The 21,515-nt window shown below is 37.2% G+C and overlaps 1 protein-coding gene across 2 annotated transcripts in view; it reads left to right on the top strand.

Moving 5' to 3' along the window:
- Positions 1-21,515, top strand: part of KIAA1328 — a 318,181-nt gene that overhangs the window by 98,965 nt on the left and 197,701 nt on the right. For both annotated transcript variants that reach the window (XM_080821739.1, XM_080821740.1), the window contains exon 6: positions 16,352-16,479. In XM_080821739.1, the coding sequence (XP_080677865.1) occupies positions 16,352-16,479 (128 nt within the window). The remainder of the gene's footprint in view (positions 1-16,351; positions 16,480-21,515) is intronic.

Genomic DNA, 21,515 nt, shown 5'->3' with positions numbered 1-21,515 from the left:
GTCAGAAACAACGGATGGAAAAGTTTGTCTTAGAAAGCATACATTAGGGGCACCTGCGTGGCTCAGTGGGTTAAAGCCTCTGCCTTCGGCTCAGGTCATGATCCCAGGGTCCTGGGGTCGAGCCCCACATCGGGCTCTCTGCTCAGCGGGGAGCCTGTTTCCCTTCCTCTCTCTGTGCCTGCCTCTCTGCCTACTTGTGATCTCTGTCTGTCAAATAAATAAATAAAATCTTTTTTTTTAATCCATTCATTCACTTCTTCCTTCATTCATTCAACATTTATCAAATGCTGAGGCCTGAGGGAATGATATATTGAGATGGGAGTTGTGAAGAAATTGGGGATGTTCAAAAAGGTCCTGTTGGCTATCTGCCTTTTCAGTGAAATATTTATGAAATACTTGTTTTAGAGGAATACTTTCAGGTTGTACTTAAAAATGAGTAAAAATTTTGCTTCCAAATGCAGTTGCTTAAGCTATTACTCCTTAGTTTTTCCACTTAAATTTCTTCATTATCCCCATCAGACAATATTATAATTTATGTTTCAACTGTCAAACATAATTCAGTAAATTTAAGAGGGGAAGGAAAGTCTATTTGGCCATAGTTGTACTCTTTCTGTTCTTCCTGATGTTCCAAAATTCTATCCTTTGTAGAGAACATTTTGTCATCCTTTTAGAATAGATCTAAATTCTATTAGATGTCCTTCCTTTGAGAATTTCTTGATTTCTTCTGCACTTTTGAAGGATATTTTTGCTGGACATAGAATTCTGGGTTGACTGTTCTTTTTAGCACTTGAGAAATGGGCCATTTCCTTTTGGCCTCCATGTTTTGTGATGAAAATACACCATCATTTGATTTTCCCCCTTTAAATAAATGCTGCTTCTCTCTTGCTTTCAAGATTTTTCATCTTTGGTTTCCAGAAGTTTGGTTATGAGTGTCTTGAAATGGGTTTCTTTGGGTTTATCCTGTTTGGGGCTTACTCAACTTCTTGACTCTTGCCAAATTTGGAAATTTTTCAGGCATTAGTTCTGAATATATTTTTCCAGCCCTACTCTCTTTCTGCTCTCCTTCTAGAACTCCAGTAACACGAATGTTCTATCTTTTATTATAGTCCCATTCATCCCTGAGGCTCTGTTCATTTTCTTTTTCAGCCTATTTTTTCTCTTTTGTTCTGATTGGATAATGTGTATTGTTCTCTCTTCAGCTTCACCAGTTCTTTGCTATGTCCTCTTCATTCTGTTGTTGAGTTCATCCAGTAAGTTTTTATCTTGGTTATTGTGTTTTTCAGCTCTAAAATTCCCATTTGATCATTCTTTATATTTTCTGTTTCTTTGCTAAGGTTGTTTTCATTTGATTCAAACATGTCTGTAATTGTTTATTGAAGCATTTCATGATGGCTGCTTTAAAATCCTTGTCAGATAATTCCAACATCTGTGTCATTTCAGTATTGGCATCTGTTGATTGCCTTTTTTATTCAAGTTGAGATTATCCTGGCTCTTGGTATGGCAAGTGATTTTTAATTGCATTCTAGGCATTTTGGGTGTTATGATATAGTCTTATTTAAGTCATTCCTTTTAGCACATCTTTTCTGACATCACACCAAAGGGGAAAGAAGAGGCTTCCCCTCTTTAATTTTAGGTGGGGATAAAAGCTCAGCTCTTCCCTAGACCTCCACTGATACTACCTTAGACCTCCACTGGCTGAGAGGGGTGGGAGCTTCCCAAATGGCCTCCACTGTTACTGCTAGTAATGTTATGAAAGTCTTGGCTTTCCACTCAGCGTCCTCTCATAGCACCCCAACAGGGAGGGACACCTCATTAAAGCTAGATGGAATTTGAAATCCAGGCTCTCTATGAGGCCTTTACTAATAATCATGAGGCTGAACAAGGTGGAGGAGGGAGGCATTACTGTCAGATAGGGATTCAAATTCTGGCTCCTCAGTCTTCTCAATAACACCCCAGGAGAGAAGAGGGTGTAGGGTAGAGGAAAACCTAGAAGTCCAGGCTTCTCGCTTAGCCTGGACTTAGGGGTAAGCTTGCAGTGTTTTGTGTGCAACTTTGCTAGAGTAAGGCAGTTCTTGTCTAAAAGTTTTCCATTTTGCTAAGCATCCTCCCCCCACACTGTTTTCTTGGCTAATGGAACAGGCTTTTTTTCATAGTTATTTTGAGTACATCTGTATCTGTTGGCATTTCTGGGTTGTTGACTTCTTCAACACCTAGTCTAAGATTTGAAGCAAAAAAAAAAGTAATCAACATACCACAGTATTATTCTCCAGGTTCTGAGGCCCCTAGCCTCTCCCATCTTCTCTCCATTTCAGTACTCTTATGTTCATTTTATATATGATGTCCAGGGTTTTAACTGTACTCAGTGAGAGGAATAGCAGAAATTATGTTTATCGCATCTTACGTGGTACCAGGGATCCCACTGTACTAATCTTACTTTTTTCTTTAATTACCCCCCCCCGCCCCCCGCAGGGAACCTGGGTGACTTAATCTGCTAAGCATCCATCTGACTCTTGATTTCAGCTCAAGTCTTGATCTCAGGGTCATGAATTTGAGTCTTGCATGGGGCTCCATGCTGGGCATGGAGCGTACTTAAAAAAAAAAAATATATATATATATATATACACACACACACACACACACACACACACACATATACACACACACACACACACACATACACATACACTCACACACACACACACACAAACATAGATTTTTTAAAAATATATTTGCTACTGACATTGACTCAATTTTCTAAACACATCCTATTACAGTTAGATGTCTTATATTTTCCCTCCTCCCAGTGCAGACATGGGTAAATTGTTTTAGTAGGCAGGGACTAACTATAGAAAGTTTCTGCTTCCTTGTGGAACTGCTTAAAACAGTCAAAAAATATAGTAGAATTCATTGGCTTTAGCTAATCTGTTCATTAATTTTGAATTTTCTGATCTATTTTGTGATCTGTTTTGAATTTTGTGATCTATTTTGAATTTTGTGATCTACTGTTAAACATATATAGATTAAAAAAAAACTTAGGTCTCAGGGATTGTTCTTTTACATGTGGCCTCTTGGATTAATTTATTTAATAGTCAAGAGTGTTAAAATAGTTAAGCCAAAACCTAACTCGTGATTTTAATGACACTGTAAAACTTTTTCTCCATGGATGTTTTGAGCTATTTTTCTGTAGTATTTCTTGAGTGGAGGGTCAAGCAAATAATCTGATTCTTTACCAGTTTTTAAAATATCATTCTGCTAAACAGTCCACATAAGCTCAATTATATTAGGAACCAGTGAAGTGAAGTTGTTCATAAAATGCTTTATTACCTTCAGTCTTTGCAGCATTTGCTGAGTTTAGATAATAAACCTGCACATAGAAGTTACTTAATTTTTCTCTGAGCAATAATTTACATTCGTGAGCAGTAGACTGTCATTTTCAAAGAGGCAAGAATTGAGATATTCCTACTCTTTTTCTAGTTTAACCTTAAAATGTTAGGTGTGGTTCCATTCTATAAGAAATCTCCTTTTTCACTCTAGTTATGAATACTGTTTTATGGATATCATTTGATTTTCACTTAGAATTATTATACTGGGTCATATTTTCATACTTCATGAAAAAGTGCATGCAACTCTGGCAAGAGTGCTGTCCCCCAAGGCCATAGCTAATGGTCTGGCAATGTTAGACTGAATTCAGAAATCGTACTACAACCATAGGCTTAACAGTGTGCTTGGGCAAAGTGGAGGCTGGATATTTGAAAGTAGAAGAGAAAACTGTGTCTGCTTACATTTCCCCTGGACTTTTCACCCAGTATAAATTCTCAAACCCTATAGGTAATGTTTGCTAATTGTTATTACTTCAGCAAGCCCATCACAATAGAAATGTAATAGTGCTCTGAAAATCCAGAATATTGCTTCCTTCTAAAGAAGAAAATGGGTTATTTCATATATCCTATTTTATTTCTTACATGCTTCTTTCCAAAACAAAAGCAATTGATGAAAAGAGAGAAAAAAGCCCATCATACTCTAAAGATGGCTTAAAAGGGAAGAAGCAAAGGAGTTGGATAGTGTGTTATCTACTTCTATATAAAGTAGGAGAACTAGAGGAAGAGGGAGGGTACTGAGAAAGACATGCATGCTCAGAGTGTGGTCCCAGAACACCCATTAGGATCACACAGAAGGAAGCTTGTTAAAAATGTGAATCTTGGAGGCTTAAGCCTCTGCCTTCCGCTCAGGTCGTGATCTCAGGGTCCTAGGATCGAGCCCCGCATCGGGCCCTCTGCTCAGCAGGGAGCCTGCTTCCCCCCCTCTCTCTCTGCCTGCCTCTCTGCCTACTTGTGATCTCTCTCTCTCTGTGTCAAATAAATAAATAAATGAAATCTTAAAAAAAAAGAAAATGTGAATCTTGGGCCCTACCTCAGATCTACTGAATCAGTATCTGCTTTCTAACAAGATTCACAGGTGATTCCTGTGTACATTACCATCTAGAAAACACTGAACTAGTGGTTCTAGAACTTTACTCCAAGTCTTAGCTCACCGACAGAGTAACGTTAGGTAAATTGTTAACCATTCTGTGTAGCAAATTTATTTGTAAAATGAGACTAATAATAGTACTTAATTGTTTTTTTCCTTTTGATGAGAATTAAGTACAATGGCTTTAAAACACTTAGACATGCCCCCCAAGTAAAGCCATCCACAGATACCTATTCCTGGTAATAAGTATTTAATTTTGTATCTCTTTTTTTTAATTTGATTTAATTTTTTCAGTGTTCCAAGATTCATTGTTAATGCACCACACCCAGTCCTCCATGCAGTATGTGCCCTCATTAATACCCACTACCAGGTTCACCCATCCCCCCCACGCCCCCCCTCCAAAACCCTCAGTTTGTTTCTCAGAGTCCACAGTCTCTCAAGGTTCATCTCCCCCTCCAATTTATCCCAATTCACTTTTCCTTTCCTTCTCCTAAAAATCCATGTTATTCCTTATGCTCCACAAGTAAGTGAAACCATATGATAATTGACTTTCTCTGCTTGACTTATTTCACTCAGCATAATCTCCTTCAGTCCCATCCATGTTGATACAAAAGTTGGGTATTCATCCTTTCTGATAGCTGTGTAATATTCCATTGTATATATGGACCATATCTCTTATATGATAACTCTACTGAGGAGTCTGAAGAAGCAAGAGATGACAAACACAAAAATTTTAGGAGCTGGAAGATGAACTGTATGAGGAAAGTATAATACCACTGGATTACTTAGTTTGAAAAAGAAGAACAAGGAGTCTCTTAAACTCAGTTTACATTTCCACTTGGAAATGAATGGTTTTGCATAGTAGCATAAATAGTTCAAGTAGGCAAATAAAGTAATGTGAGAAAGGGAAGTATTACGTATATTGATATTGGTAGGTCATGGAGGTTTTAAATTTAATGACAAGAATGAAACTCTCCTGCTTGAAGATAGGACGCAGAATGAGATGAGTCCTTTGTAAGGAGCTTTTATCCTGTCCTTCATGGCTACTAGGAGGCCCCACCAGCTTGGTATGTTTAGATCTGCTTCACAAAGCATTGTACACATGACTTCACTTACTGGCCTTTCAGAGTCTAGAAAACTTGGTGTGTAGACAGTTTTCAGTGGTCTGTATTGGCAGAAATATACCCTGTCTGAAACTGGAAATTTTTTATTTAATATTTTGTTTATTTGAGAGAGAGAGAGCAAGCAAGAAAGAGCACACGCCAGGGGGAGAGGCAGAGGGAGAAGCAGACTCCCCACTGAGCAGGGAGCCCAATGCAGGGCTCCATCCCAGGGCCCGGGGATCATGACCTGAGCCCAAGGCCGACAGTTAACTGACTGAGCCACCCAGGTGCCCCAAAACTGAAAATACTCGTGTTAATCATTGTTACCACAGTTTACCTTAATAATGATTGGGAGGGGGTGAGATAACAGCCTTCTTTTTCTACAATTCTAGACTAGTTCCTGTAACTCAAGAAAGTCTGAATGATTTAAAGCAGCATTCCAAATGGAGAAAATACTTCTCCTTTGGGTCTAGCTGAAACATGGAACCTTTAAACAAAAGATAAATTTTTAAGCGAGTTAGAAGCAAGAGAAACACATGACTTTCAATAGAACTGCTTTTGCAGCCTTGTCTTTAATGTCTACCATGAGTGCTTGTGTATGTATGTTTAATATTAGAGTGTGAGATGAAAAGGAAACTCGAAAGAAATAAAAATTCTGGTCACTCTGGCACATTAATTGCCTGCTTTTTAGGATATCGCCATATGAACTTTTAATTGTAAGTAAGTGTCCTTCCCTTTAAACCTCCAGTCTCATTGTGTGGTTGGTGTCCTGAAACCTCATGGTCTGCTGATCTGAGCAAAGACAAACTGTCTAGTATCTCCGTCCTAAGTCTGTTGCAGCCTCATCCTGTTTTGCAAATCTGCAGAAAGTAAGGTAGAAACTATGATGATGCTTAGACAACTAAAAAAGCTAGTTAATTACTCTAGGTAGATATCTTTCTGTGGCTCCTGTTTTTGTTGCTGTTTCCAGAAGAAACTGGGTGAGGCATTTGTCTTCTTTTGTAAATGTCCGGAATACTGAGTTTTCCCCTGTTTGTTTCGGAGGTTTGTTCCTTTCCCCAACTGATTACTATCATCAGGAAATTGAAAAACACTGTGGCCTTGCACTGAATTTGCCATAAATTTAATTAAAGGGAAAATTTCAGACTTGTATCAGTAGATTGTACTGTCACACAGAACACAACTTAATAAAAGGGTATAAACATTGATGTGATGCTCTTGTCTAGCTCTGCTAATCAATTCATCTTGGTATCACTTTTTCTTTTACCAATAATCCATTTTTAATTGTATATATCGTCAGTGAGTATCAAACTAGTTATATAATGAGGATCTCTGTTTATCTCAGACGATGTATACTTTTTTTGTGAAAGGGGGGGAGAGGAAATGATTGTGAGGTGAGAAATATGATGTGGTCAGAAACCATATTTGCTTTAAGATGGGAAAATCTTTTTTTTTTTTTAAGATTTTATTTATTTGACAGAGAGAGAGAGAGATCACAAGTAGGCAGAGAGGCAGGCAGAGAGAGAGAGGAAGAAGCAGGCTTCCCGCCGATCAGAGACCCCGATGTGGGGCTCGATTCCAGGACCCTGAGATCATGACGTGAGCAGAAGGCAGAGGCTTAACCCACTGAGCCACCCAGGCACCCAAGATGAGATTAGGACAACTTAAAATGTTTAATGAATCTGTATTTTCTTTAGCCATCCTCTCGTCTAGTTTAAAGAATATATGGCCTATCTATGGTTTGTTTCAATTTCCAGCCCAAAATGAGCATGAAATTCAATATACACCCCTTTACTTTGTTCATTTTTTTGAAGTGCCTGCTGTATACTAGATAGATACCAAACTTACTATACTATGAATCCCAGGAGCACACAGGCCACTTAAGGTGATAGAAATACCAAATAATTTTAGCTGTATGCTATTTACCATACTAAAGGTGTTTGATTTTGCCTGGGGGTTCAGAGATGGAGGGAGAGATGGCATAAGGGTAAATTTGAAAGGATAAGCAGGAATTTTACATGTAGAAGGATCAGCGAAACATTCTAAGTAGAATACAGAGAATGTTCTATCTTTGTGTGTTACGTCGTGTGTAGATGTTCAGAGTGAAGGGAATACCCACCGTAGTGAAAATCTTCATATTCCCTAGGACTCTTGTGTCTAATGGATTGCATTAGAATTGGACCTTCATGGTCCCCTGTTTTTGTCTCAGGGTGACCCTAAGTAAAACATCTCTTTTTGTCCAGAAGCTTCTCTCTTTGATGTGAAAAATAGCATAACTGCTGTCTACCAAAACAGTGGGGGAGATGGTGAATAACTAAGTAATGTCAGACTTGTGTCCTGGGAAGGGTCACCAGTAGCCTCCTCAGCTCTGCGTCTTTAACTGGCATGGCCTCTGCTGCTCTGGACACAGTTGACAACATCTTTTTTATTGATTCCTTTTCCTTGGCCTGCCCTTTATATGTTATTGTTATATCGGCCTCCTTTTCTTCTCACATTGAGGAGACTTCTTTCTCCAGGTTGCTTTCCCTGGTTCCTCAGTCACTTGTTTCCTTGGGGAGTACTAGCATAATAGCACGACATAACGTTCTTACCATTATTTCCATCATTCGTTATTGTAAATACGTGTTTGATTACCTGCCTTTCTCCTGGATGATAAGCTCCCTGCAGGAGACAGTGTTGCTGGTGTTTTATCACTATATGTCTAGCATCTGGCACAGTCTCAAATGTTAATGTACTCAGTAAATGTGTTTGTTCAGTAAATATTTATTGAGTACGTATTATGTAGGCTAAGGAATTTGGCAATAAACAAAACATGAATATTCCTGCTCTGTGAAACTTACTCGTTGAATGAAAAAACGAATGATCAGATGAATGAATGAAACCACACATTCCCTGGACAATGTTACACACTCATGTGTTCAGCCACCATATAAAAAGTGATTGACTCTCAAATTCTCTATTTCTACTGAGACCTCTTCTTTGAATTCCAGGCTCAGGATTCCAAGGGTCCTTCATTAGCCATGCACCCCAAGCCTCTCCAACTCAGTGTGTCTAAAGCTTGCTCCCCCATCACCCAAACCTTTTCTTTATTGTGCATTCTCTGACTTGGTAAAGGGAACTGTACATCTAATCATACATCTTGTCAGCCAGTTTGTAGCTGACAGTGTCTTAAATTTCCCTTTGAAACCCCAGCCCCCCCTAATTTCTGTCACTGTTCAGTTCAGGTCCCTAGCATCTCTTGCTTAGATTGTTGTAGCAAGTTTCTAACTGGTTGCTTTAATTCTGGCCTTAAGTTTTGCAGTCCACCCTTCATATACCTACCAAAGATATCTTTATAAAACGCAAATTGGTTGTAAGATATCACTGAGTTATATAGAAATAAAATTTGATAACTTAATATAACATTCCAGATCTGGCCCCTATTTGCCTCTGCAACCTCTTCACACATTCTGCTCACTTGTGACCGGTTAACCCTCCATGCCCTGCTATTTGCAGTTCCCTTCATGTGCATGTCAATTTCATTTCTCTGTGCCTTTGTTCCTGATCTTTCAGCTGAGGGTCCGCCCCTATCCTGCCTATTCAGTGCACCATTATACTGCTTTTCCAAAATTCATTTTTGAGCTCTTATCTGCTCAGCTCTGGAGTCTTTCCTTACTGCCCCCCTGCAATATTGTCAAAGTAACAACATACCCCCACTAAAAAAAAAAAATCTCTATTGTATCCTGTGGTTAAATGCCTCTCCTAGAATTTGTTATCCTTATTTGTTTAAATCTCTTTCTCTCAGCCCCTTGATATAATTTTTTCACCTTTATTGAGACATATTTGACATACAACATTGTGTAAGTTTACAGTGTACAGCGTGATGATTTCGTATATGTATATATTGCAGAATGATAACCATAATAAGGTTAGTTTGCACATCTGTTACCTCCCTTATTTGTGTGTGTGTGTGTGTGTGTGTGTGTGTGTGTGTGTGCTGAGAACACTTAAGATCTAGTCTTTTACCAACTTTCAAGGATACCATACTGTACCTCTTGTTAACTATAGTTTCTGTACTGTACATTAGATTCCCCAGAACTTACTCATACTGTAAGTTTGTATCCTTTGACCACTGTCACTCATTTCCCCCAACTCCCAGCCATTAGCAGCCACCAATCTACCTTCTGTTTTTATGAATTCAGCTTTTTAGATTCCACATTATAAATTACTTCACTTCACATAATGTCCTCAAGTTTCATCTATATTATTGCAAATAGGAAGACTTCTTTCTTTTTTAAAGCTGAATAATATTCCTTTGTGTGTTTGTGTGTTTCACATTTTTAACTCCATCTTTTGACGGACATTTAGGTTGCTTCCATGTCTTGGCTATTGTCAAGTAATACTGTAATATAGTAATTACCGTAGTACAGTAATACTGCAGTGACCATAAGGATGTCGATATCTCTTTAAGATCGTGACTTCATTTCCTTCAGATACATACCCGGAAATAAGATTGCTAAATCATATATAGTACTTCTTTTTTTAATTTTGGTGGGAACTTCCATACTGTTTTTCATAGTGGCTATACCAATTTACATTCCCACCAACAGTGCACCAGGATTCCCTTTTCTCTTTACCCTTGCCAACACTTTTTATCTCTTGTGCCCTTGATCTCTTTTCAGAAAATCTCTTGAATGTATGCTCTGTGCTCTGCTCTGTGCCAAGTGCTTTTCATTTATTAGCTCATTTATATTCATAGTTGCCCTGTGAGGTGAGGTAGGTATTATCATCTCCAGATGAGGATGTCAGAGAAGTGACTTATCCAAAGTTACATTATTACTGAACGCCAGAAAGTAAGATTTGAGCCAAGAATGTTAGGTGACACCAAAGTGTGCTCTAGTCACTCTACATTACTGCCTTTGTTAAGTGACTGGAAGAAAACTTGACAAGCTTTTTAAAAATACTCTTTTGCTACCCTGGATATGCCTATCTTTGGCTTAAAGGATAGGTTTCTGTTGGTATATCATCAGAGCATACTAACAGCTTGTCACCTGATTTAAAGACCATGGATCCAAGGAGTTGTAGAGAGCTCTCAACAGCCTGACCTGATGCTTCCGATTTTGCTTATCCCTGCAGAACTTGTGGTGGAAGTAAAAAGACAAGAAGAGACTGAACAGGGGCGCCTGGGTGGCTCAGTGGGTTAAGCCTCTGCCTTCAGCTCAGGTCATGATCTCAGGGTCCTGGGATCGAGCCCCACATCGGGCTCTCTGCTCAGTGGGGCTCCTGCTTCCCCCTCCCCCTCTGCCCGCCTCTCTGCCTGCTTGTGATCTCTCTGTCAAATAAATAAATAAAATCTTTAAAAAAAAAAAAAAAGAGACTAAACAATAGTAGAATGAAGAAAACAAAAAAAATACAACCAAAACAAAATTTTTCTGTGACTAGTTATTATTATATATTCAAATATATAGAAAAGTTGACAGAATAGTACAGTGAACCACCATATGTATGCTATCTCGATTTCACAGTTATTGACATTTTGCTCTATTTGCTTCATGTCCTCTTATATATTTGCTTTTATTTTTATTACAAATTTACATAAATATATATATAAACATATGGATATGAATAAATGTATTTACTTACATATATAGAAATTTATTTGCTTATTTTCTTCTGAGCCAAGTGTCATATGTCACCCTAAATACTTCACATTCATCTCCTAAGAATAAGAATATTTCTCTTTATGAACCACATTATGATACTTAACAAAATTAGCAGTAATTCCATTATGTCAACTGTTGAGTCAATATTCCATATTCCCTCATTGTCCCAAGAATATCTTTTATAGCTGTTTTCCCCTGAGTTAGGGTCCAGTCATGGTCCATGGGTTGCATTTGGTTGTGTCTTCGATCTCTAACCTCCAACCCCGATGACATGGACTCATGTAGAGCTCAAAGAGCTTGAAGAGTACTTTGTGAAATCTCCCAAATTCTGGATTTGTCTGATTGGTTCTTTTTTTTTTTTTTTAAAGATTTTATTTATTTATTTGAGAGATAGCATGAGGCAATGAGAGAGAGCATGAGCGAGGAGAAGGTCAGAGGGAGAAGCAGACTCCCCGTGGAGCTGGGAGCCCGATGCGGGACTCGATCCCAGGACTCCAGGATCATGACCTGAGCCGAAGGCAGTCGTCCAACCAACTGAGCCACCCAGGTGTCCCTGATTGGTTCTTTGTACTATAATTTATTCCTTTGTCCTCATTTCTTTGAAATGGGAGTTAGGCTTACAGATTTGATTAAATTCAAATAAAACATTTAGCAAGAATATTTCATAGGCAATATTGCCTACTTTATATATTAGGAGGTACGGGATTTTTTTTTTCACTATTAGTGATCTTAAATTAATTCACTTTGGGTAATGACTACCACATTTCACTCTGGTAGTCATATGAGTCAGTGCTCATATTGTCCCAAATTTGACTAATGAGAGTCTCTTCAGGGTTGCTTCTATTCCATTTTACAAGCCCCCATCTATTTCTCTTCACATACGCCATTTTTCCAAGGAGTTGTGGTTCCAGAAAAGGAGAATTGTTGTGCTTTTTATTTGTTTTGTTTTTGTTTTTTAGTTTAATGATTCTCCCTTTTTTCCCTGCCATACAGACCTTCCTTCTTTGAGTTCTGTATTAAATCAGGATTACTAACTATCAGATCCCAGTATCCAAGGCAAGGGTGGGATGGGGTAAAGGAGTAGTCTTTGGTATGCCAGAGGAACTCTTCCAGCTTAAAGCAATCACTTCCTACTTTGGCAGCCTACTAGTAAAATATCCTGTCTCTGGTCCTTCTCCCTCTACCTCTGATTTTTCTTTTTCTTTCTCCCTATCTCCCTATTTATTCTACGTTGACCTTTACTTGTATTTACCTATATAAAGGATTTTGGAGTTAAGGGTTTAAGCTTTGCAAAATGACCATTTCCAGCAGCCATTTTAGCTAATTAATTTGATGTTTAGGTTTTGATATGATCTTGCTTAATATTAATTTATACTTAAGAAGGTTTCTTTCGCTGATGAGGCTGTGATGACTGCTGTTTCTTTCAGTTCTTGAATGGTGGTTGGCCAGATTACCTGTATGTTATATGTATTTTTTAAGATTTTATTTATTTGTCAGAGAGAGCATGCAAGCTGTGAGTGCGGCAGGCAGAGGGCGAGGCAGAGGGAGAAATAGTCTCCCCACTGAGTAAGGAGCCCAAGGCAGGACTCAATACCAGGACCCTGGAATCATGACCTGAGCTGAAGGCAGACCCCTAACTGACTGAGACACCCAGGCATCCCTGTATGTTAGATTCTTGTCAGTCATGGTTTGGGCGCACACCTTTCCTTAGATTGGATTTTCTATATCTGTTGCATTCTTTTCTGTCATTTGGCCAGGATTGAGTTAAATAGGTACTTTTTTTCTCACTGTACCCCCACCCCCAAATCAGTGAAGACAGTATTTTACCCACATTTTCCTTACATAAATCTCTCTCTCCAGATTGGGGTGGGCAGTGAAGTCTCACTGTGTTAGGGATGAAGGAAAATTACTGGATTGTGTGGACATACATTTTGGATTTTCCAGGAAAAGGGGAGCATTTCAAAATCTGGTGAATGAAAACAGATATAAAAAACTGATTAAGGGGGCGCCTGGGTGGCTCAGCGGGTTAAAGCCTCTGCCTTGGGCTCGGGTCATGATCCCAGGGTCCTGGGATCGAGCCCCGCATCAGGCTCTCTGCTCAGCAGGGAGCCTGCTTCCTCCTCTCTCTGCCTGTCTCTCTGCCTACTTGTGATCTCTGTCAAATTAAATAAATAAAAATCTTTAAAAAAAAAAACTGATTAAGGATAGGACTGCCTGTTTTTATACTCTGCCGCATAGCATGTGTTTAAATGAATTTGCCTATAATTTGTCTTCAAATGCTGGCATTTAATTCTTAGGCTGTACAATTGTGCTGGCTTTTTCCAGAGTAAAATTCTTATTCTGTATCCAAGCTAATATGTTCATCTACTATAAACATTACTGCCTATGGTAACAGCCAGGCTAAAAAATTCTTTATATATATATATTTTATATATATATATATAATATATATATATATCATAGCTGGCAGGACCTCTTGGGACCATCACACATCATTCTTGTCTTTTGAAGCTTACTGACAAAAAGCATGGTGATGTAAAACCAGCCTGGTCTGACATAGATTGACTTTGAAATCATATTTGCTTATACAGAACACTGTTCATTCTATTGTTATTGTTTATAAGATACTGAGTATTCAACAAGCTTTTCTAATTAATGTATTCTTTAAACTTAGTAACCTACCCTTTTATTAGAACCGTTCCTCTTCTATAAGCTGTCTCTGGCTCCTTTTTTTGTTAAAGGTTAATAATGAGAATAATGAAGCAATTGGTTATTTATGCAGTTATGATTGGCAAAAGTTATTAGAACAGGAACCTGCCCAGAGGCGATGATTAGGTTATGAAAATGTTAAGGAATACTGAAACCAGTCACCATTTTTGACATTTACGAAATACCGTTCCCACCCTTAATCATGATGACCTGTTATAAAAGAATTTATACAGAATAATCTCATTGGACAGTAATTGCTATACCAACAGCATACATAATTTAGTGCAAAGGGGGAGATTTGGAAATCATCTGAGAGAAAATTGGGCCTGGGGAGGAAATTACCACAATGAGAAGAAACAGAACTCTCTCTTGGGTGGAACTGTCTCCCACACACCTGATCTACAAAGTTAGGTGACCTTTCCAATTAGCATCTTCATCTTGAGCACTTTGCAAGTTTGAGGAGCTATAGAGGAGGATATCCCTAGTTAGGCTGCTGTGTTCTTCATACTAGACTATGAAAAATGTAGAGAGATATATGGGCAGAAAATTTCCCGATGATAGTTTTATTAATGAAACACTGACTTAATTGACATTACAGAAAAACAAAATAAGACAAAAACCCAATTATAATTCCTTTATGTTTAGTATGGTTAGAACTTTCTTTGTAGATTAGGCACTAATTTTTTACCACAGCACTATTATCACTTCTACTCTGCTTTTTTTGTAGCAGTTTAATTAAGATAGAATACATACAATAAGATTTGCCCTTTTGAAGTGTGCAATTCAATCTATGACCATACCACCCTGAATGTACCCAGTCTGGTCTGAAGTGTGTAATTCATTGGTTTTGAGAATATTCCCAAAGCTGTGTGAACACAACCGTCTAATTCCAAAACATATTCATTACCTACCCCCAGAACCAGTACCCATGAGCAGTTGCTCCCTATTCTCCCTCCCCCACCCCAGCTGCTAGCAAACACTAATGTACCCTCTGTCTATATGGATTTGCCTATTCTGGACATTTTTTCCCTTCAGCTTTTCTCATGTAATATGTACTTCAGAAAATTGGAGAAGAGGACAGAAAGTGAACAAGGATGAATTAAAAAAATAAAATGTGATCTTGTATACTTAAAACTGAGTATTCTTCCCCTAGTTCATTAGAATAGGTATTTAAAACAACGACAAAACTCCCACATCTTTATTTACATAAAATCATACAATATGTGGCCTTTCATGTCTGTCTTCGTTAGCATAATGTACTCAAAGTTCATCCATATTGTAGCATGTAGCAATACTTTGTTTCCTTTTATTTTCCTTTTATGGCTAAAGAGTATTCTATTGTATAGATACCACATTTAGTTTATCTATTAACACTTGATGACATTTGAGTTGTTTTCACTTCTTCACTATTATGAAGAATGCTGCCCTGAATATTCATGTACAGGTTTTTATATGGACTTCTGTCTTTTTTTCTCTTGTGTTTATACCTAAATGTGCAATTGCTGAGTCATATGTAACTCAATGCCTAACTTTTGAGGGGACTGCTAAATTATTTTCCGAAACAGCAGTGCCATGTTACATTCCCATTAATAATATAAGAGGGTTGTAATTTTTCTACATCCTTGTCAAAGCTTTTTATTGTCAGTCTTTTTGATGACAACCATCCTAGTAGATGCAAAGTGGTACTCATATTGTGGTCTTGATTTGCATTTTCCTAATGTTTAATGATATTGGGCATATTTTCTTGTGCTGCTTGGACATTTGTATATCTTGGGAAATGTCTATTCAAGTTCATTGCCCATTTTTAATTACGTTAAGTAGTTCCTTACTGTTGAACTGTACAATATCCTTATATATTCTGAATACCAGTCTCTTATCATATCTATGATTGGCACATATTTTCTCTCATTATGGAGGTTGTTTTTTCAATTTCTTAATAGTGTCCTTTGAATCAAAAGTGGGTTTTTTGTTTTATTTTTAAAAATTTGAAGTCCAATTTCTATATTTATTCTTTGGTTTCTGTGTTTTCAGGTGACCATTGCCTAATCCAAGGTTATAAAGATTTACTTTCATGAGTTTTACAGTTTTAGCTCTTATGTTTAGGTCACTGATCCATTTTCAGTTAGTTTTAGTATGGTGTGAGATAGGAGTCTAAATTCCTTCTTTTGCATGTTTGTTTTTATTCATTTACATGTAAAGATTTCAGAGAGAAATTTCTGTTCAAATGAGATGGCCATTGCTACTCTCTTTGTGAATTATTGTTTTCATGATTTTTTTTGGTGGATATATGTACTGTGTTCATCTACTTGTGCTCTCACCAAATACGGTTGCATTTTTGTCTCTCTTTTGTTTACTGGAATCTGAAAAGCAGCACTGATAGATACAGTTTGAATCAGCTTATTCGTTTTTTCCCTTAATTTGCAATCTCACCTCTTCAGCTACAGTATAGAGAATGCCAAGAACTTCTAAGTCTCTATCAGAAATATCTATCAGAACAGCAAGAGAAGCTCACCATGTCTCTCTCAGAACTTGGTGCTGCTAGAATGCAGGAACAACAGGTAAGCATCTTTATTCTTACCTTTTCTTGACTTTAAAGGATCAACAAGATGTCAGAAGAAGCATTTGCCTTTACTTTGAGTCACAGAATATAACATTGTCTTAAAGCATGTAAGTATATCATGTGATTGAATTGTGTCGTTTACTTCTTTTTTTTTTTCATCTCCTGTTCCTGGGGCCCAAAGGTCAGGAATGATTACTTAAAGCAGGCTGTGGGTCAGTGAGAAAGCTCCTAGTTGTCTGAAACCACAGCAGGAATGGTAAAGAAAACTCACTGCTCTCTTGCTTAATGAAGAAGATCACGTAGGCTGTTTGCTACCTACCCATTGTCCTTATGGAAAACACTAATGAGCCTTTCCTAACTCACGTTTACATTTTTAGAATAATAAAGTGACTTGGTGCCTTATAAAACCTTTAATTGGAGAAAATTGGAGTATTTTGCATGATTTTATGTTTGCATGTATATATTAATCACATAAGTATATATGAGAGTCTTCATATATATACATATACATTTACATATGTATCATTAAATGGCATATATTGTATAATTAAATGAAAGTTCAGAACCCTGCCAGTTGTAATGTGAAACAAGCTCTAAAAACTTACTTCTTGACCTCTAGCAAGTGATACTTTGTATCTTTTTCATATCCAAATGAGTTTAAATCTTCAAATGGATGAGAATAGTAAGTGTTATATACTAAAAGGTTGTAGGAGAAACTGTGAAGTAGGGCCTGAGCCATTCATATTAAGTATTAAAGCCTGGCTAATGTACTAACATGTTATCTACCCCTTGTGAATAGTATCAGGTCCTGTGAATGGTTTTTTGCAACCCTTCTAAAGAACATCATTGCTGTTTAGCCTAGAGACCACTACCTCAGATAGGTTAAGAGTTCGGGCCAAGAAAACTTCAGTTTTGAATTTGAAGTTTAGACTCATAGAAAGGTTAAGATAATAAATAATAATTTTGCTGGAATGTTATGTAGCTCAGACTTATAACATATCCTTGTTTTGAAGTCACAACATTGATAAGAAACGGCCTCACCTGGCTGGCTTGGTCAGTAGAGCATGCAGCTCTTGATCTCGGGGTGGTGAGTTAAAGCAAAAAAATGGCCAAAGTGTGAATGGTTTATTTATATCCTAACTTGAAATAGTTTCTTTTGTTCTGTTTTCTGAAAAACCTAGATGAGGCAGAGGATGGTGGCAGCTAATCTTGATGGTTTGGCTGGATTTTCCCTGCCACTTTGAAAGCAGGGCAGGCAGTTTTTAAGGTGGTCCATCTGTGTTGTTCTCGGGTAGGTTGGAGAAAATTGCACCACAAAGATCAGATTCCTGACCTTTACTCTTGTATTGCCACTCCTTCCCTCTGTATGACAAAGGTGTGTTGGGGGCACAAAAATGAAGGGCAGCCCATTTTTCAAGAGTATTGGAGGGGAGGGAGAGGGTTTTTCAGTTGCCAGTGTAGAGCCTTAGGACCTTAAAGATAGAGACTGAGAGAGTCAAGGAATAATCATAAGACAGCTCTGAAGACATCCAGGGGCCTCGAAAGACTTCTAGATAAGTAAGCCTCACTCTTTTTTTTTTTTTAAATCTACTTCTGCAATTGGGGGGAAATCAAACTTTCTCGGTATTGTTTTATGTTTAAGTTAGTGATTTTTAGAGGTTTCACTGAGACCTATCATAATTAACACTGACTAACCTTAACTTTGAAGAACAAAACTAAAAAAAATCACTAATGATAGAATGAAGATGTTGGCCAAATACATGGAGAAAGCGCCCTCAAAAACAAAAAAAAAAGATACTTTTGAATTTTCATTTTGACTTAGTCATGAGAAAATTTTAAAGCCATGTTTTCAGGAAGTGCCTGATAGTCAAGTCATTATGTCTTATGTGCAATGAAAATGAAATTCAAGTCACTTATAGGCTCTGCCATTTGAATTTAGAGAGGGAATATAAGTCTCTTTTTGAATGCCAACTGGAGATTGTCATCTTGCCTCCTATGTTATCTGTTTTGTTGTGACAGACTTCTTTTACCTGAACAAAGGTAAACACCTTCTCATTTCCTTTCATGGGAATTGGGTAAGTTTGGTCAACAAGTTTGTTTTATGTCAGGAAGGGCATCACTGTAATAACTCTGATCCTGAATGAGGATGTCAGGTAAATATTAAATTTTATTTGTTCTCAAAATAAGGTATTTTTAAAATTTAACTGATGTCCAGATTTTGTGATGGAGTGTGATGGCATTTATTTTTTTTTTAAAGATTTTATTTATTTATTTGACAGAGATTATAAGTAGGCAGAGGTTATAAGTAGGCAGAGAGAGAGGAGGAAGCAGGCTCCCTGCCGAGCAAAGAGCCCGATGCGGGGCTCGATCCCAGGACCCCGGGATCATGACCTGAGCCGAAGGCAGAGGCTTTAACCCACTGAGCCACCCAGGTGCCCCTTCATGAGGCATTTATTTGACTTTAAGAGACTTTATGTTTCTTCTTTGCATTGTTGGCATCTGGCTCAAATTGCATATAAATTTTGCTTATAGTTTAATTAAATCCACAGTGCTCCAGAAGAATGCCCTACCGTATGATTTTCTTCTTTGACTTCTGCCATTTCCTTGAAACTACTCCATTTACAAGGTGAATGTTTTCCTTGTTTCTCCCTCATCCTCTTTCTTGCGATGCCTCAAAGGTGAATTTTCTCATTTATTTAGCCTGGATTCATTGTGGGTTCTAGAAATATTTTTCACTTGTTCTATTTAGATTAAAATATTTCATTGATGTGTTTCATTTCTTCATTTCCCTATCTTAAAAAGTAATTCTTACCCATAGTATAACCATGGTCTTGGATGTGGGAGGATCTAGTAACTATAGTTTTGTCCAATGTACATTTTAGAGTATAGCTTTTCTTATCACAGTTGAGTGTTATTTCTCTTTTGTGGATGTGAACTTAATGTTACCTCAAACTATGATGCTTATAACTTCTACTTTTGTCTTGATAGGCTCTACCACTTTAGAATGTTAAAGTATTTCTGAAGTATTCTTTATATGAAGAGAAAACCTAGGTAGCATTTTGAGTAGCTTCTCCCACTGTCACTCAAAAATGTTGGTATGTAAGCCTACCTAATTGTTTTTCTTACCTCTTCATTTTTTTTGTCAAGAAGATATAAAAAGGAAGATTTGGAATCTTTTTGAGATTTCCCCTTTTCTATAAATTAGAAAAAATCATTATTACTTTTCAGCCATGGGCAGTAGATATTAATGAATCTCTGCTGTTCTGATCTGGTAAAAGGCCTTTTATAGAAACTTTTCCATCTTGTTCATAATTACTTGTTCCATGTTTCTTAATTTGGGTCTGGGTCATGGATTGAACAGAATTTGAAAAATATTAAAGATAAATCATTGCTGAGTATATGTTTAATATTTCTCAGTGGTTTCTACTATGGTTGTCTCCATAGTTTTGTAAAAAGAGTTTTTGTTGTGTTTAGGGCCATAGTACCTTAGGACTACTTCCTATTCCATGATTACTTTCATCTATTTTTTTGGCTAAATTTTTCTTTTTGTTGTTTAACTACCATATGTAGTCATGTGGCAGTTGAGTTCCTTACCAGTTTAATTCTAATTTTATTCATTTTAATGAGTATTTAATGTGTAATATTTATTTTATTTCCATCTAGTACTAAGCTACCTTTAAATTTGTTATAAGAAGCCCAGATTTTATTGGCAGTCCAGAAGTTTCACCATACTTCTGACAAACCAAATCAAAGAAAAATTCATGCTTTTTGGATATCTATAACAGAATGTCTGGCTCAAATGTACTAAGCTCCTCACAGAATAAAAGATCTATAGAGATAACAAGAATATGATTAACAGCTGACTTCTCATCAGAAACAATGGAGGAAAGAGGCAGTAGGTTGGCATAGACAGACAAAGAGCTAAAGAGGGTGGGGTGAGGGATGCTGGGGAACAACCTAGCAGTCAAGGAAAGCTATCCTTCAAAAGTGAAGATGAGGGCGCCTGGGTGGCTCAGTGGGTTAAAGCCTCTGCCTTCGGCTCAGGTCATGATCCCAGCGTTCTGGGATCGAGCCCCACATCGGGCTCTCTGCTCATCAGAGAGCCTGCATCCCTTTCTCTCTGCCTGCCTCTCTGCCTACTTGTGATCTCTCTCTGTCAAATAAATAGATGAAATCTTTAAAAAAATTAAAAAAAAAAGTGAAGATGAGATAAAAACAGTCCTAAATTAAAAAAGACTGAGAGCTGGTTGCTAGCTTACCTGCCTTACAATATATACTAATAGAAGTTTGTTCGCATGAAAAGAAATGACATAAGATGGTGATTCGAATTCACTGAGAAATAGAGCACTGGTGAAGGTAATTATGTATCCTTCTTTTCTTAAATAGCTTAAAAGTACCTGAATAAAACAATAATTATAAAACTGTATCATTGAGTTTATAAGATATAAAGATTGTATGTGTGTGTATTTGCACAAAGGGAGGAGAGTAGAAGAGAGCTATATTGGAGAAAGTTTTCTGTTACTGGGATAAAACTCTTTATTCATAAATAATATGATCTTGTATGTAGAAAATCTTACAGAATCAGAAAAAAAACCTGATAGAGCTAATGAATGAGTTCAGCAAGGTTGCAGGATACAAGAGCAATAGGCAAAAATAAATTTTATTTCTCTTTACTACTAATGAACAACTTAAAAAGTGGATATATAGTTAATAAAAGCAGTGTAAGACTTATACACTGAAAACAACAAAACTTTGCTGAGAGAAATTAAAGATCTAAATAAATGGTATTCCATGTTTATGGATTGCAAGACTGAAGGCTGTTAAAGTGTCAGTTCTTTCCAAGTTAATCTGTAGATTCATTGCAGTTTCTATCAGCTTTCCAGCAGATTTTGATAATTTGGTTTTTGCAGAAATTGATAAGGTGATAAAATTTATATGGAATTACAAAGCAATAAGAATAGCTGAAAACAATTTTGAGAAAGAAGAGCAAATTTGAAGATTATTCTTTCCAATTTCAAAGTTTACTCTAAAGCT

The sequence above is a fragment of the Martes martes genome (genome assembly GCF_963455335.1).
Source record: "Martes martes genome assembly, chromosome: 13".
NCBI classification, from domain to species: Eukaryota; Metazoa; Chordata; class Mammalia; order Carnivora; family Mustelidae; genus Martes; species Martes martes.
This window is presented reverse-complemented; position numbering and strand designations above follow the sequence as displayed.